At 39.3% G+C, this 15,785-nt stretch overlaps 1 protein-coding gene across 5 annotated transcripts in view; it reads left to right on the top strand.

Moving 5' to 3' along the window:
* Window positions 1–15,785, top strand: part of CNTNAP2 (contactin associated protein 2) — a 1,014,729-nt gene that overhangs the window by 956,523 nt on the left and 42,421 nt on the right. For all 5 annotated transcript variants that reach the window (XM_062625371.1, XM_062625372.1, XM_062625373.1 and 2 more), the window contains one exon: window positions 7,033–7,126. In XM_062625371.1, coding sequence (XP_062481355.1) covers window positions 7,033–7,126 — 94 coding nt within the window. The remainder of the gene's footprint in view (window positions 1–7,032; window positions 7,127–15,785) is intronic.

The following is a 15,785-nucleotide window of genomic DNA, read 5'->3' as shown; positions in this document are numbered from 1 at the left end:
AAAATATATGTGTTTGCAAAGCTTATATTGATATATTGATCTCGTTCCTATAACCCTAAACACCATCTGTTTTCCAGAATATGAATACAGACCCTGATTTTTGCATACTGATATTCCCTCTGACTATAATGAAGTTACAGATGCTGCAGAGGGCTAGGTGTTCAATTCTCAAGAGTCTGTAAACAGCAGCAGCATACAGCAGAACAGAATTTAAATCACATGCATCAGAATCAGAAATGACTAATTCACCACTTAATAATTTTCTTATCTGTTTTTTTGTGCTCACAGGATGTCCATGATCTCCTAGCAGTTGTGTTGGTTTTACCCTTCACTGAATTTACTCAGCTTCTTTATTTTATAGTGTGACTTTCAGTCTTTCAGGTAAAGAACGCAGTTATGCGTAGGCAGGAAGCTCATAAAGGAGCCATTTTTCCTTCCCTTTTGTGCACAGTGGAGTTGGTCAGCAGCATCTGCTAGAAGTCAGCACAGGCCCATCGAATCCCAGCTAGCTGAAAGTAAGACAAAATGTTGTCATAAACAAGAACTCCTTTCACCCATCTGTAAAGGAGAGGGTGGAGTATCCATACCCTGAAGATCAGAACACAGAGTCAGGTCTTTCTCTTACTGGTAGATAGACAGTGGGGAAAACATGATCTGTGGAGCCCCATCACAAGATAGCACCTCGCCTCTGGTTTCATGATTGTAAAACCTGAGCCTGCCACCTTCCCTGTAGCTGACGTAGAAGGGCAGGGACAGATGCTGATGTGCATATCTTCACAAAGGTTTTACCCTCTCTCTGCATCACCTGAGATAGTTTCAAACCTTGAGGCCTTTTGGAAGAGCATTCTTCTTTACTCTCTGTTCTGTAAAACCACTCCATAAGAGAGGAACTCTTACATATCCATCCTTCTCATACCTTTTCAGTACTGCCTGTATTGCTGGATTCAGAAGGATTTTTCAGTTGTCTTTTTCCAAACTTTGGCTATATCTAGGCCACATATTGTGATAAGACCCAGAAGTGGAAAGTCTTCCTCACCCTAGACTCCCAAAGGACTGCAGAGTATATAGGCAGGCTTACCCACCTCACAACATGCGTTACTTGACACTAGCCTATGTTGAGACTGTTTCCTTTTTCCATAGTGTATTTCCAGCACTGAATGTGTGTGTTTTCCTTGGCCTTTATGATTGCTGGTTTGGCATCATTTTTTATGGGAATTAGAGAAACAAAGAATGAAAAAATCATTAGAGTCTAAGATTAAGCCTTAAAAAGTCAGAACTTAACATGAAATAGGTGCTTTCCATTATATGGCAGCACACGTTGGACAAATTAATGTCCTGTGAAAGTCATCTTTAGGTACCTGATGTAGATCTCTTTAATTTTAATACCTTGGCATTATATGACCTGCTGTTGCTTCTGTTAACATTTATTGTAATTCATCTATTAAAGAGAGCAATAAAAAGTCAACAGATATGGGAAAGAATCATCAGAATTGTTTCAGTAGAAGGAAGCCAGACTAAATAGTGTCCTTTTCCTTATCAGTGCTTCTGCTACATTTTGAGTTACGTATCTACATTGCCATTTCAATTTTATCCCAATTTCTGTTTTTTTTTTTTAAGTGAGGCAGATTATCCCTGGCATCATTTATCAGAGCAACAGCAGCTTCAGGTCCTGCTTATGCAAGTTTATTGCACATTCAAGTTTTTAAACAGAAAAAAAAAACCTATATATTGATTTTAATCCTTTCTGCCCTGTATCTATGTTTTTCCTGCATCTGTATCCCACATTGATCACAGTTCTGATTTAAATCTCTGCAAGAAAGAAACTTTATCGAAAAAGACTGCAGTTTGCCTTTATTTAAGAGAACAAAATGCAAAAGGCTAAACCAGTGCATTGAACCAGCAAAACAGATTTGGAGTGGCTCCTAAAACAGCATTTACCCCTATAGAAATTTCATCTGAGGAGCACAAAGCACAATGCAAACCTTAAGTTCGCCTGACATCCTGCTGGTGAGATATGTGCCTCCTCCTGTGTTCCAGATGAGCTGTGAGGCTGGAAGTCTGTGCCAGTCTGAGATGGTAAAACATGCTGGGTTTATGGTCCTGCCTTTTTCTGTGGATCCACTGTTCATTTACAGCCTCTGGCTTGTCCCTGCTCTGACTCTGATCTGATCCCCACAAACCTGGGTCAAGGACCTAACTTGGCAGAAAAAGATGAGTGAAGCACTAGTGCCACACTAAGGAAGGAGCTGAATTGCAGTAACAGTGGCTTTGGTCAGCCTCAGGAATTACACAGTTGCTACCTGAATCTGCTCCTTTTCTGTTGTATTAAAAAATATGTATTTTCAAATACTAAAAATACTGTTTGTAAGTTTTCCCCAAACCTTTCAGCAGGGGAATAACCATGTATATTATTGATTTTCATAATCAGCTTTCTGCTTTCTCTTACATTACTAACATGCCTGGGAGAACTCCATGTAAACACCTGCATATCATCCTGTTATTTCCTTGGAGTCTCATGCCCAGTCTATTCTAACTTCGTAGGCATTTTTGCACAGGAACCTTCCTTTTGTTATGCAGTATTATTACAGTTAGCACAAAAAGCCCTTGTCCAGGACTAGAGGAGATTCGTAATATAAGTGATAAATCATCATCATAAAGCAGAAGAGAAATACTACATTGGTCATGATGATAACACATCCCCTTCTTTATCCCGCTATTACTGAAGTCAATAGCAAAGCTGTATTGACTTCAAATGGTATAAGATTAAGCCTTACAGCATTATTATTCCGTATAATTCTGAAATGACTTGTTATGAAATGTCTTCAGCATAAAGAAAACCTCACCTTTATAGCAGTACACACACAGAGTCTAGATTGGCAGTGATACAGACGTAGAAACATCCACAGGGTGAGTATAATGTGTGCGTATGTATATATATCTTGTGTGTATATATACACACATATATCTTTTTACATTTTTCATCCAAGACTGCTACTGTAATGTAGGCATTATGTTTGCCCTCAGATTGATATGTCTGTTAATCTCAGCAGCCCCATCAAGATTACTTGTATTATCTAAGTGGACAGTAATTTAAAAGAAATAGCATTTTATTGAACCGCTGCTTAAATCCCAGCAACTTCAGATAAAGACAGTCTGCCTCGGTGCGACGTGACTCGAGAACTGAAACTGCAAGTTCCCCAGCAGCTGCCTTCTACTTTCATCTGTGTAACGCTCAAAGCCGCGCTGTGTGTTTATATTAAGCTCAAACGAAATTAATGAGTTTTTCAAGAAAAGGAGCTGTAATGAAAAATCTTCAATATAATTTTAAAGCTGTAATTTTATACTAATTCCTGACATCGACCTCCGTGTGTGCAGAGGTTCTGTTTAATTTTCATTAAATAATGTAATATCCTTTTTTTCAGATATTATTTGAAACTAGTAATTCCTTTTTCATTATGTGTCTTCTATTGAATTGATAGCCTGGTGTTTCATACAAAAGCTGCCGGCTGCTTATACTTGAGCACCCACTGGGTGGCAGTCACATACAGCTTTGGAAAGAATTTAGCTTGGTCCTTTCCCTCGCTAACCTAAAAAGAAGCCCCAGGTTAAGTGCCTCTAAAAAAAAGCTTTCTTTTAGTAGATAATGCTAGTTTAGAACGAAGACAGTAAAAGCGACCAGACATAAATGTCACTATTCCTTCACTGTTGTCTTGTGGTGCACCATTTCATTTCAGGAGGCAGGATTAGATAGGGGTCAAGGCAGGCATAGAAAGCAATGCAGGCATTCCCTATGGGAGGAGAGATGCCAGAGCTGGCAGTGGAGCAGGAGCTGGCTTCTTTAACCAATCAGAAGTGGTTGTCCATACTGGAAATCAATATCACCAGTTTTTAAATGGAGATTCATTTCAAGCAGGAATCAGAGCAACCCAGAACTTAGAGTTCTTAAACCTTTAAATCAATTCATAGCTGAACCCGTTCTGAAATCTTTTCTTGGCTTTAGTGAGAGCTGTATGTGAGTAGATAGATTTGATTCAGTACAAAAGGTTAATAATCCTAAGCAGTAAGCTGGCTGTGTCTGTTAGACCCTTCAATGTAGCCCAGCGTTAGTCTCCTTGTTGCCATCCCCGTCTCCCACGTGTGGCAGGATCTTTTCCCTCTGCACCATGGTGACATGCTCTGCCACACTGAAGCACTAAGGGAGACAAGATCGCTGGAAGGGTTTTTTACATTTTTATTCTAATGTGGCCAAGGCCACCACCTACTAAACTGGTTCAAGGTTGCTTCCTAGCAAATAACAGCGTGTTTGATTACCTGAGCTACAAACCCTAAGCTTTGGGTGATGGGGTGATATATTAGATATTCTAGGCCCAAATTACAGAGCAACTTAAAAACAAAAACCTAGACCTCAAAGCTTATGGACATATGGACAGAAGGCAGCCTTGCAGGGAACCTGTACTGCAGTGAAACAAGCTACAGCTTTACCTAGCTAATACACCAACTCTCTTTTAATCCTTTATTGACCATCCTTTCCACGTCCTGAACACTAATTCAAGACAAAGGGAGTTTCACTACACTACAGCTGGCAGAATTTGGTGTTAGTGCTCACAGTGATTTGTTATTTAAATTGACTTTTCATTTTCAGGTATGTCCTGCAGATGCAATCAGCATTCTTAGACAGATGCTGTACATTAGGCAGGGATGACTTTTTTATTACTTGCTCCTGATAGTTACTCTGATAATGAACACCTGGACCATGGCTACAGATTTAGGACACCCACAATACATTAATAAATTAAATGTTAGATTGATAATTATTAGTAGTAACATCTTATCAGAATAATGATGGTCTTCTCAAACCCACTGCTCAGATTCCAAGTCATAATAGAAAGAAATATTTAAACATTGCTCCAGATTTATTTTGGAAAAGGAAGAACATAGAAGTTGATGATGCTGACAGATACTAATGTATGTGGTAGTACACATTATTTTATCAGTTGCTTCAGCATCTCTTAATATATATATATAAAAATACATATAAAATTAGAACCTAGAATATGAGTCCTATGCAATCAGAATGTATCAGAAATAATTCCACTGCAGGTAAAGAAGTTACATGAGGTTAAAGTCTTCGCATATGAGAGGCTGGAGAATCAGGGATTTGTGCATCAGTCTTTTCACCAATCTTTTCCTGATATGCCTCTCTAAAATCTGTACCTTTAATTTAATAACTATACTGGTAAATACCCTGAAACCTCTGAGCCATTCCTATATGTCTTGCGAAATAAGAAGGGAATATTTTTCCACCTGATATGCCTTACAGCTCCCGTTGACAACAAGTCTGACCCTTGGGATGCTGGATGCTGAAACACTGATTTCCTCTCCGCCAGGGAAACCAGTAGCAAGCGCTAGAGTTTGTATTTAGGAGCTGCTGTGATTGAGGTTGAGATCTGTATTTTAACTCTTTGCATTTGTGGTTTGAAATTCTGTAACTCTAATTTCAGTTGAAATAGGTGTTTCTGCTGTTTATTAAAAATCTGAGAAAAGCTGCTCAAGATACCCTGAACAAACTAGAACTTCTTAGTTTCTGCAAAAGAAGATGGAACTGTGTTTTTTGATGTATTTAGCTCAAAAGTCTGCAGTTTAAAATTGGAAGATAGCCAGTAATCATGCTAATACACATTTGTGGCCAAATTTTAAATAAACAGTGTGAAAACTAGTTAGCATCAATTAAAAATCATTTGAACAGGAGTATTTCCTAGGACTCTTTTGTCAGCTGCAGAGAGCATTTTCCCTCTCTGCCTGTTATGTCGATACATTTCTCTTGTTAGGGTTTTATGGGACAGTATAAGAAAGACAAGACCCCTCTTTTCCAGTTATTACAGTGTTTTGAGATGACTGCCTCTACACATGCACGGGTATGCCATCAGTAGGCTGTCCAAGTACATGGGCTCACAGTACTCCAGGGAATTCAGCCCTTCAGTTCTACGCTGCCTGCCATTCATTTACTTTGCTGAATTGAACATTTCCAGTATCATTAAAGCAAGGTAATCCAAGGTAATAACAATTTGAAATCTGAAATATGGCAAAAAGATACATGAAAAAATGGTATGCCCTTTCAGCCTATTATACCCTGCAAAGTCTTAAATCTCATATATGAGTTTCTGTCCTTGTTTGTGCCAAGGTAAGGCCAGAATAAAATAAAACAGCTGTTGTTCTGGCCTCTTTAAGCTTGTGTAATAAACACATAAAGCTGAGAAAATAAATAACAACTGCAAAGATAAAAATTCACCCCAATTACCTTTACCAAGTGTGAGCTTTAAAACTCTATTGAGCCACACAGAACTATCTTAATAGCCATGGTACTAAGCACAGGCAATGTATTTCATTCCTCTCTCTTCACATCTTTCTGTTAAATAGTTAAAAAATAGGAAAATATAAGCTAATGTAATGTGATTGTTGTGTCATATCAAGGGCAATATGAGTTTCCTATAGATGAAAGTATTTAGCTAAATTAATTATTCTTGAATTTATCTTTTGGGTTTCATTAGTTATCACAATTAAATAATAACATTTTCAACAAGAAAATAATAAAATGTAAGGTACAAAAAAGTGTGTCTTAGTAATTTATGACTTTCCCAAGAGAAAAGGAGAATGTCCAACACATGCATTAGTCTCAGACTCTCAGCTATGTAAATCTAGCATCAGGAATAACATAGGTCCTAAATGGAAATCTTATATTAAAATAATAAGCTGGTTTAGTGTTGATGCTGTTGGGTTTATTAGCTGAAGTGATTCTACAGCAACCGGAACAAACAAACGTCCAATATAGGTATTTTCCAGGCCTTGGGAACTGTGAAGGTATGGAAGGAAGGGTATTCTCTGTTGTTTTCCCTTTGTCAAAATGAAAGCAGACCATATCAGAGAGAGTTGTAAGCGGTGGCATAAACTCCATTCAAGTAGACTTGATTCTGTAGCACTGTAAGAAAGCAGATCTGTTCTAAACACTCACTGTTTTCTTTTCTCTTTCCCCAGCTTGATCACTATCCTCCAGCGAGTTACAGCCTGCCAGCAGCATCTGATATTCAGTTCAATTCCCCAAAGGCGCTATTCCTAGGAAAAGTAATAGGTAAGATTTCACTTTATGCTCAGGACAGTGGTGTGTGCTGTGTTTGCAGCAGGGCACTTGCTGCACATTCTTGACTAGAAAGTGGTAATATTGGAGTTACACCTAAAAAAAGGGTTATGTTCACCTTGTCACATAGGCTGATGTGCGCACAAATATGTGATTGTCTGCCCAGTGCATGGAAAAAAACAGATATGAGTAAAGAGACACTTGTAACATCGTGTTTGTGAAGTTCCATTACCCCTCTCAGTGTCACATGGAGGGAATACGGGGAAATCATTGAGACCACTACAAATATTCAATATCAGTACAGATATTGAAGTTACTTTGAATCTTACCATTCACTGTGAACTTATCATATGTTTTTCTTATAATCCATGCAGTCAGTGTTCTTGTGAACACAGTGCATCACCTTGTGGCATAACTGACCCTCATCACCCTGGCAAAACCACCGCTTTCTCACTGTGAGGCCCAGCAGCAAGGTCCTTTGGAAGTCTGTAACACCTACAGCAACTCTCATCTATACGTTTTCCATCCCTTTTATGGACCTCATTGTTATTTCCCAGGGCAGCAGCTTCCTGGCCAACTCCCCAGCTGCACTCGTGACAATGCAGATCCATCTTAAACTGCCTTGGCCTCACTTTTAGGCCGTCCTAATTTCCACTGCTGAATTTTTCCACTACTGGCATTTTACATGAGTTCCCAGGGTCACTCACTTCAGGAATCAGTTATTCTCCTGATGTTTACAGCTTTGAAGGAGGGCTTTTTTCCCTTCTCAGAGATAAGGGGGTATTAATATTATTTCCTCTAGTGCTTTGTACAGGGATGTGGTTGCTTGAACTGCAGTGAAAGGTTTAATCCAGAAAATTGCAAACTTGTCTTTGCTTAGTGTTGTGAGGCAGTAATCCATGAAGCCCATGCACTGATTATTGAACGCAAAAAGCAATTGACCCCATAGCTGATGTGACTCTGTGAAGATACACTTTTCCATTTGTTTCATTTTTAAAATTTAACATTCTGAACTTCCATGAAATAGGAAATGAAAAGCCTTTGAAATGGATGGCTAGCAAGAGAGACAGGAACTATTTTCTGGTACTCTCCAGATCAGTTCTATAGATAGTACAAAAGACAGTGATGTCTGCTTATGGTGGATCTCTGTAAACTGGGCGCATTCCCACCTCACCTCACTGAATTAAGGCAGTTGGACTGGTGCCGACTCTGCCTCAGCCATTAATTCAAAGTGAGGAGACAGAGGGCTTTAGGAAGAACATTCAGCAGCAGGAATAACTCTGCAGACAAGGAATGTGGCTTGGCTCTCTCCTGCCAGGTGATGGTGAGCAAAACTATCAGCTGAAGGGTGTTGCAGTGTCCATCTCCTGTAATGGACTAATTGCTAGAGAGGTTGTGTTTCCTTTGATGTGGCAGCGTGTGTCTGAGAAACTACCTGATATGGCAGTACTGCCTCCACAGCTCAGCCCTGGGAATAAGCTTGACTGTTTTGACTGGTTGTTTGCAGGCAATGCTTTGGAGGAGGCTGAGTGAGGAGTGTGAGAGAGAGAAAATGGAGATAGGCATACAACAGAGAACAGACTGCAGCATAAAAGATAAGAAGGAAGGGAAGGGACAACTAAAACACGGAAGAAAACAGTGCACTGTACACTGTGGTGTGAAAAGCAAGAATAGGAGAAACAGAAATTGAAAAAGAAAGCAGGAAACACCGTTTAGACTATACTCATTTAAAATACCCTCAGTGCAGACAGTGCTCTGCAGGGAATCTGCTTCTTAATCCTCTGAATTGCTGAGCTGGCAGGTGAACTAGCAACATAGTCAAGTAACCACGTAGATGAAACCGTGACATAGTCAAGAGGTTTACTCTTTGCACGGGTTCTTTCTGAGCTGAATTTGTAAGCAGGTTCACAGCACTATGAAATCAAAGTCCACCCAGCTGTCTCCCACGTAACCCCATGCCCTGCTGTGCCGGTTTCGTGGCTGTGTTTAAATATTCACATTCTGAAAAGGTATTTAGGCATTCATGGAGAATAAAGCTGCTGCAAGAACTGGGCAGCTTAGAGGGTCCCTGATGCAACTTTTCATGTCTAGGATACTTTCTTCAATATTGTCAGTAACTGAAATGCATGATAACCATTTGAGAGGGCCCAGTAAAATCAGTTAACTGACCCAGCTCTGTTCCTAAAGATCTAAAGCCACAGCCCCTCACATTTGCCTCACTTGCAGTCATGTATGTGGTTGGAAATAAGAGTTTTAAGTCTCCTCAGCCTGCTTCAGTTGGATCCTACCAAGTGAGTAATGAAGTTCAGTAACAGAACAGTTTCTGTGTTCTGAGTGTTGAAGTTGAAAGTTGGATCATAGGACTTGCTGGACTATTTCAAAATACAGACATATAAAAAGAAAAATAAAATAGCAGAGAGTGAATAGAAAATTATTTTTGCCATGTAATAGATTTTAAATACCTGGGAACTTACAATTTATATTGCTCTCACTCTTTATAAGTATGGTAACCTGACCAGAGCAAGTAAAGCAAATATCAAATCTCGAAGTTGAAAAGCTTAAACATAGTTCTGGTAATATCTGTCCCATAAATACATATAATACAGTTGAAGATTATCATCAGGAAGCATAAAGCAAACACATCTATCAGTGATGCCCACCTTCAGCTCCTCTGCTAGCTTAAGAACTGTGAACCGGGAAGGATCTGGGGATACCCTGAAGGAGTTATCTATGAGTAGGCTGTATGTCTGTTTTCCTGTGCTACTTGATTTTAAGCCTCAGACAACCGTTTCTGAAGATGTTATTTGTCATCCATTCTATACATTTGTTACATTTTGTACATCGCTGGGAATGAATGCTTTATTTTTTTAACAGCATAGGTTTATGTCAGCACATTGGGAATATGTTTCTTCTGCTTCCTTTTCTCTGCTTATGTTACTGCCTTTGCAAAATAGGATATTAAGCAAAAGAGTGAATCAGTAATAAAGAAAAAACACCCCACTTTCTGTTCTTGCTGACAAACTGAACTTCTCTGTAGAGAAGCAGATTTCCTGATGTAAAATTGTGCAACTGACCATGTCTATTGATCAGCTTTACTGTGCAATTCTCAGAGTAACATTAGGTGAGGGGAGAGCACAATTAACAAGGTTACATGAGTGCAGCAGTTTGAAGGGCAAAGTAGAGGCAGAATCCAGTATCTTTAAAGCTCCTAATTGTCACATCATACCGGCTAGGCATATTTCAGTGGCCCAGAGGGATTAACACCAATATATATCAAGCTACAATTTGTACCCACCTGCAATTACATTCCCTAAATGGACAATATGGGAGTAGCTTCCTGCTGGTCTCTCATCAGTTGTGTTCAGTTTCTGTTGCTCTCATCCTATGCAATTCTTATTTGTCATCAGAAATGAATGGAAGGTGTTATTTGTAAAGACAGATGGGTTTTTGAAGAGCACTCTGGAACAATCCTGCTAAGAAACTGATCGTCTGCCTGTCTTTATTACCATTTTTATTAGGGTTATTTGCATGGGAACATCTGCTTCTGCCACAGCTGTGATTGCTGTGATTGCTCATCTGCTGCCAGTCAGAAACAATCACTTGTACACCTAGCACAACCCAACACCAGTTTCTGCTCTAGGTGTTACAACAGTATGGCTGATTAATAAAACGGTGGCCAAATGGCTCCATGCCTCATAACTGTTCTGAATATGTTCTGTAAGGCAGGAGGGTCACATCAGAAACAAAAGGAAATGATTGAATTGCAGCTGCAATCAGGGAGCATTGCTGCTTCTTTAAGTTGAGGTGGTTTTGGCTTTCCTGAGATAATTTCCAGAAAACTCAGTTGTTCCATGGCTTGAAAAACACTGATACAAAATATTTGTAGCCTTCTGGGAAACCAGAGGTAAAGGCATTCAGGATGTGATTAGTACCCAGGTAAAATGGATTATGATTTGAGGTGTGAAATAAAGCCAAAGGAGAGAAGGAATGAAAAATCCTCTTTTAAATGAGTGTATAGTAATAAAAATAATAGCACCAGAGGAATGCAGGATTTTGTAAAAAAGATAGAAGGGCATTGTTAATATTTCAAGGAAGTCCTTTACTCTGTTACTTAAACGTACTTGGGCATTGATGGCTGACACAGACAAGGTAGGAGGGAAAAGCTGGCTGTGTGGATGGCCAGCTATGAAGAGGAAAATAAGAAGCAGACAATGTGACAGGTATTGTTACACGTCATGGATCTGATTCTACATTTTCATTTAGGCTGCAACTTCTGACTCATTTCTGAAGCAGGCTAGAGCAGAGCTTTGCTTTTCCCATTAAGTGTAGTGGTTTTAGATGCAATGCTCAGGTTTGTCTTCACGTCCTTTTTGGATACCTCCACCAATTTCTGTTACGTGAACCTGCTATATAGGCAACTGATGTCATAGTCTGTACTTTATTACTGAAAGTGGAGTATTTCTTTGGGTTTTATATGCATTTATAAAGAGTTAGCTACGTGTAATTAAATATGAGTTTGTAAAAGTATCACTCAGGTAAACACAAATAATTTTAGTTTCCTAATAGGGTATTTGATGGAGCACAGAAACACCAAGCTCAGATGGCAGTTGATCTTGAGAAGGTAATGGAAATGTATTCCTTCTGTGTTTTCCATCTCCACCAACCACTCTAAATCTAATGATATCATTTCAAAAATACTTAAATATCCACTTGGAAGCAATCAACATAATGCAAGATACCTATAACATAGATTATCAATTTCAAACCTGACAGCTGTCCCTGCAGCTAATCTCTGTAGGTACCTTACTGCTCTTCAGATGCTTCCAGTAAGAGTAGTGAATAGGGAAATACCTTTCAGGTCTGCCTCCCTTCTTACAAAAGCAGCTGCCATCACTTTACAACTAATGAGAGATCCTGGAAACCAACCCCAGGGACCTGAAGTCTTCTCTCAGAAAGTGGTTCCCTCAAGAGGAAAAGGTAGAAGGTCTGTTTGGAGATGTGTCATTTCCCTGGTGTTGATCAAAAGATTTCTTTACTGTTTTCTTGCTGGAGTTTCTCTGTTTCTTTACTGGGGTGCTGAAAATAAGAACTGGTCAGGAGACATTTCTTTGGATTCATTGTGACGTTCACTGCCTCAGACTGGTGAGAGGTAAGACCAGCTTACATCTAGCCAAGTAATTAGTTTCAAGAAGTGTATAGCACATGTGTAACTGAATGCAAGAGTGGCCTAGTTCCTAAATTATAAAGTTCTTTTCCTTTATGCTTGGAGACATCTCAGAAGATTGTTTTGTATAAATCACTCTGTGGGATCTTGTGGAGAAAATAATCCCATTCCTTTGCAGTTCTTCCCAAAGTATGCGTCTGTTCACTCAGAAAAGAATTTTAGACAGAGGGGATTGTAAAGGCATTTAATTTAGTTAGTGCTGTTTTGAACAGAGTATTCATGGAAGTTTTATCTGACATTCAAAACTATGTGATAACATTATTTAACAGCAATAGAATAAAATGAAAACTTAAACCTCAGTAATTAGAGTGACCTTTTCCTAGCCTCTGTGTTTTATTAAGGTGTCATGTCTTAGTTATACAAATCCTCCCTACACAGGAAGAGAGGGCAAATTTCACCTGCATTGTGTAACATCTGGTACTTATTTATTTGTAATGCAGCTACTTTAAAGGGTCAAGGAGGGGACCTGAACATGAAAGGATCACAAAGGGCATCAATAAAACCTGCTGTTGGCCCTATAAAATTACAGCAAATTTGGAGAGCTGAGAGTACCTTCAAGGCTTGTAAATTGGAAAGTGTTACCTAATGTGAAAATGGAAAGCCAAAGGTATATGTGAAGTACAAGCTGAAAGCATGTTAAAGTTTTTTCTCCAAATGTATTTGAAGGACAAATCAAAAATCAGAGTAGATCTCCCCTAAAATAATAGAAAGACGAAATTGACAAAAATTTGTCTTTCCTAGGGCAGTGCACAAGTCATTACATTTTACATAATTTTACCTAACATGGGCAAGCTCTGCCCATGGCTCCACGCAGAAAACGTGCAAAAACGATGTGAATATGCACCTATGTTTTGATCATAAACAGCTGTAGAAATGTCCATTCTGGCCAGATTATTTCAGTTGAGGGTGCAGATTGTCTACATGACAGTCCTTGTAAGGACAGGTAAAGAAATGAAGCGTCATTCAAAACTCACTCATTGTTTGAGAACTGGAAACAGTCCTCAGGTTTTATCTGATGCTTGTTTCACTCAGGAAAGTGAAGGCAATGGGGGGGAGTAAATCAGAACAAAACAACTCGTAGCCTGACAGAAGTATTTCAATTAGAACTCTCATGTTTGGTCAGATCAGTGGTAATCTCTCCAAGAGATTGTGTGCCTCCGGGTCTGTGGTCTGATTTAGAACGATTGTCAGACAGACAAGAAGTGGCTTGTGTCCCATGTTTTGGAAGGTCACAGGGATCAAGTCTACCCTCTCCCTCAACAACTGCTAGATCTCACTGCCATCAGTAGTAATTTGAAGTTACCTATGTCCTCTTCTGATCAGCAATGGTCGCTTCTGCCACAAGTGCCAGAGGTTTCCCAGAGCCTGGAGAAAGTTTGCTTAGATTGATGGAGAACCTGGGAGGGACGAGGGATGTGAGAGTTTCTAGGGTATGAACTAGATTGGAATTTCATGGCATGTGCTACTGTACCTGAAATAATAAACCCCGAATGGAGAGTAGGACCCTAGTCCCTAGCCAAGTGCTGCACTAAAGCACTTGGGGCTCAGAGCTGCCATAGGTCTGGATGGCTTTCATTCTCTCGGAGAAGTGTGAACCTGTCCATGCAGATAGGTTTTAAGATGTACAGTTTTGTAGGATTAAATTTATCTCAGTTCAAAGGCTCAACACAAAATCTTTGCACTATTAACCTCTGTTTTAATCCACAGCCTTAAGTAGACATTACAGAATGTAACCTTTTGTAGGGTATGAAATAAGCCTATATTGTGATGCTATTCTTTGCACAGCAAGTCACCTGTTCTGCATGGTTATAATCAAGACACAGTAAAATAAACATGTTCCTCAAACAATATTAAGTCATGAATAAATTTGAAGATAAGATAATCTTTTTGTAGGTACTTTATATAGAAATATAAAGTCATAGGCTAAATTATTCATGGTGAATAATTTGCTTAACTCCCACTATCGCAGGGAGTAGGGAGGGAAGGAAGGGAAGGAAGTAAATTATGGGAAGATAATTTAACACTTCTCTACTAAGCCAGACCTTTGACTGTAGGTTACTTTGCATTTCTTTTAAGGGTAAAGCTTTTGTAACAGAACCAAACCCTGACTGAGTCTTATTTTTAAGTGCTTCTGCCCTATATATTCTAAAGCTAAATATATTACACTCTTTAAAGTAACCCTTTTTGATAGGTACAGTAATGTATTCCCTATCTGCATTTTTCAGGGAACAGTTAAAACACCATTAGTTGCCACAGAAAAGGAGTTCATTCAAAAGATTGCTTGTGTCATTTCCAGTGGTTTCATCTATGTCCCTGCTGAATGGGCATTGTATTTGCACCAGTGACCTCGCTTGAAACTTGCCATAGCAGTATAGCTGTGTTACCACCCAACACGGATTGGTTGTCCCTGGATATTTGCGTGGTATTAAGGTGTGCTTAGGAGGAGGACACTGCAAATCAATCACCCCAAACCCATCACTGCTGCTTGCTGCATCTCAGTCACCAGAAACAAGGTACAAACATAAACCTTACTTAGGTTTTTGCACCACCTGTGTTTTCCATGTGCTGTTTCACACATGGTGAGACATTTCAGGTAAGTTTTTCATCTTTCAGGCTGAAACATGGCCGTCACTAAAGAGAGGAAAGACAGGATCTTACCCCTTGTTGAAGGGAGGAGTTGTTTACTAGCTGGTGAAATACAGGCGGTCTAGTCTAACAAGTAAGCTAACAATGACCTTTGTATAGCTAAGGAAACAAAACAGATTGTTTAATAATTTGGATTGTTTTCTGGATCAGAAATAATGCAGTGATGACCCAGGGACGATCTAAATTCATCTGAAAAGACATATATGGTGGTGAAAGGTACTCCTGATCCTGCAGTGGAAGCTCTCTTTGCCGGTGTGTTATTTGGTGGAGGCTTTGAGATGGTTCTGTCATGTCTTGTGTTTTCTGTGTGAAGGTCTGGTGTCTTATTTGAATAATCTGTTCTATAAAAATTTTAGCAGTGTCAGGAATATAGTGATGTGTGGTACTAGGGATAGCAGAGCGCGGTATGGTACTAGGGACAGCACTGGTTTTAAATAGCTTCCTGAACTAAGTTCAGAGGTTTTCTGCAGCATGGTTGATAGGCTCCTCATGTTGCAATTTGTTGGGATTTTTTATTCTGACATTAAATCTGACATATTAGTAGCAGTGTTGTGCCATTGACCATAACAGTTGTTGATCCTTACATTTAGATGCCGTAATAAAACTCTATTTAATCTTCAGCACAGTTGGTGTTCATGTCTAGTTCATGAACACCTCATTTAAACAGGAATAAACTCACAGCTTTCTTTATAGAGAAGCCTGTTTCCTCTCCCAGAAATGCACACAAATCCTTCCTTTATGACTAAAAGAAGTGATGAATGCACCTTTCCCTGGCAGCATTCA

The sequence above is a fragment of the Pezoporus occidentalis genome, unplaced genomic scaffold (assembly GCF_034315485.1).
Source record: "Pezoporus occidentalis ecotype Australia unplaced genomic scaffold, CSIRO_AGI_Poc_V1 ctg28, whole genome shotgun sequence".
NCBI lineage: Eukaryota > Metazoa > Chordata > Aves > Psittaciformes > Psittacidae > Pezoporus > Pezoporus occidentalis.
This window is presented reverse-complemented; position numbering and strand designations above follow the sequence as displayed.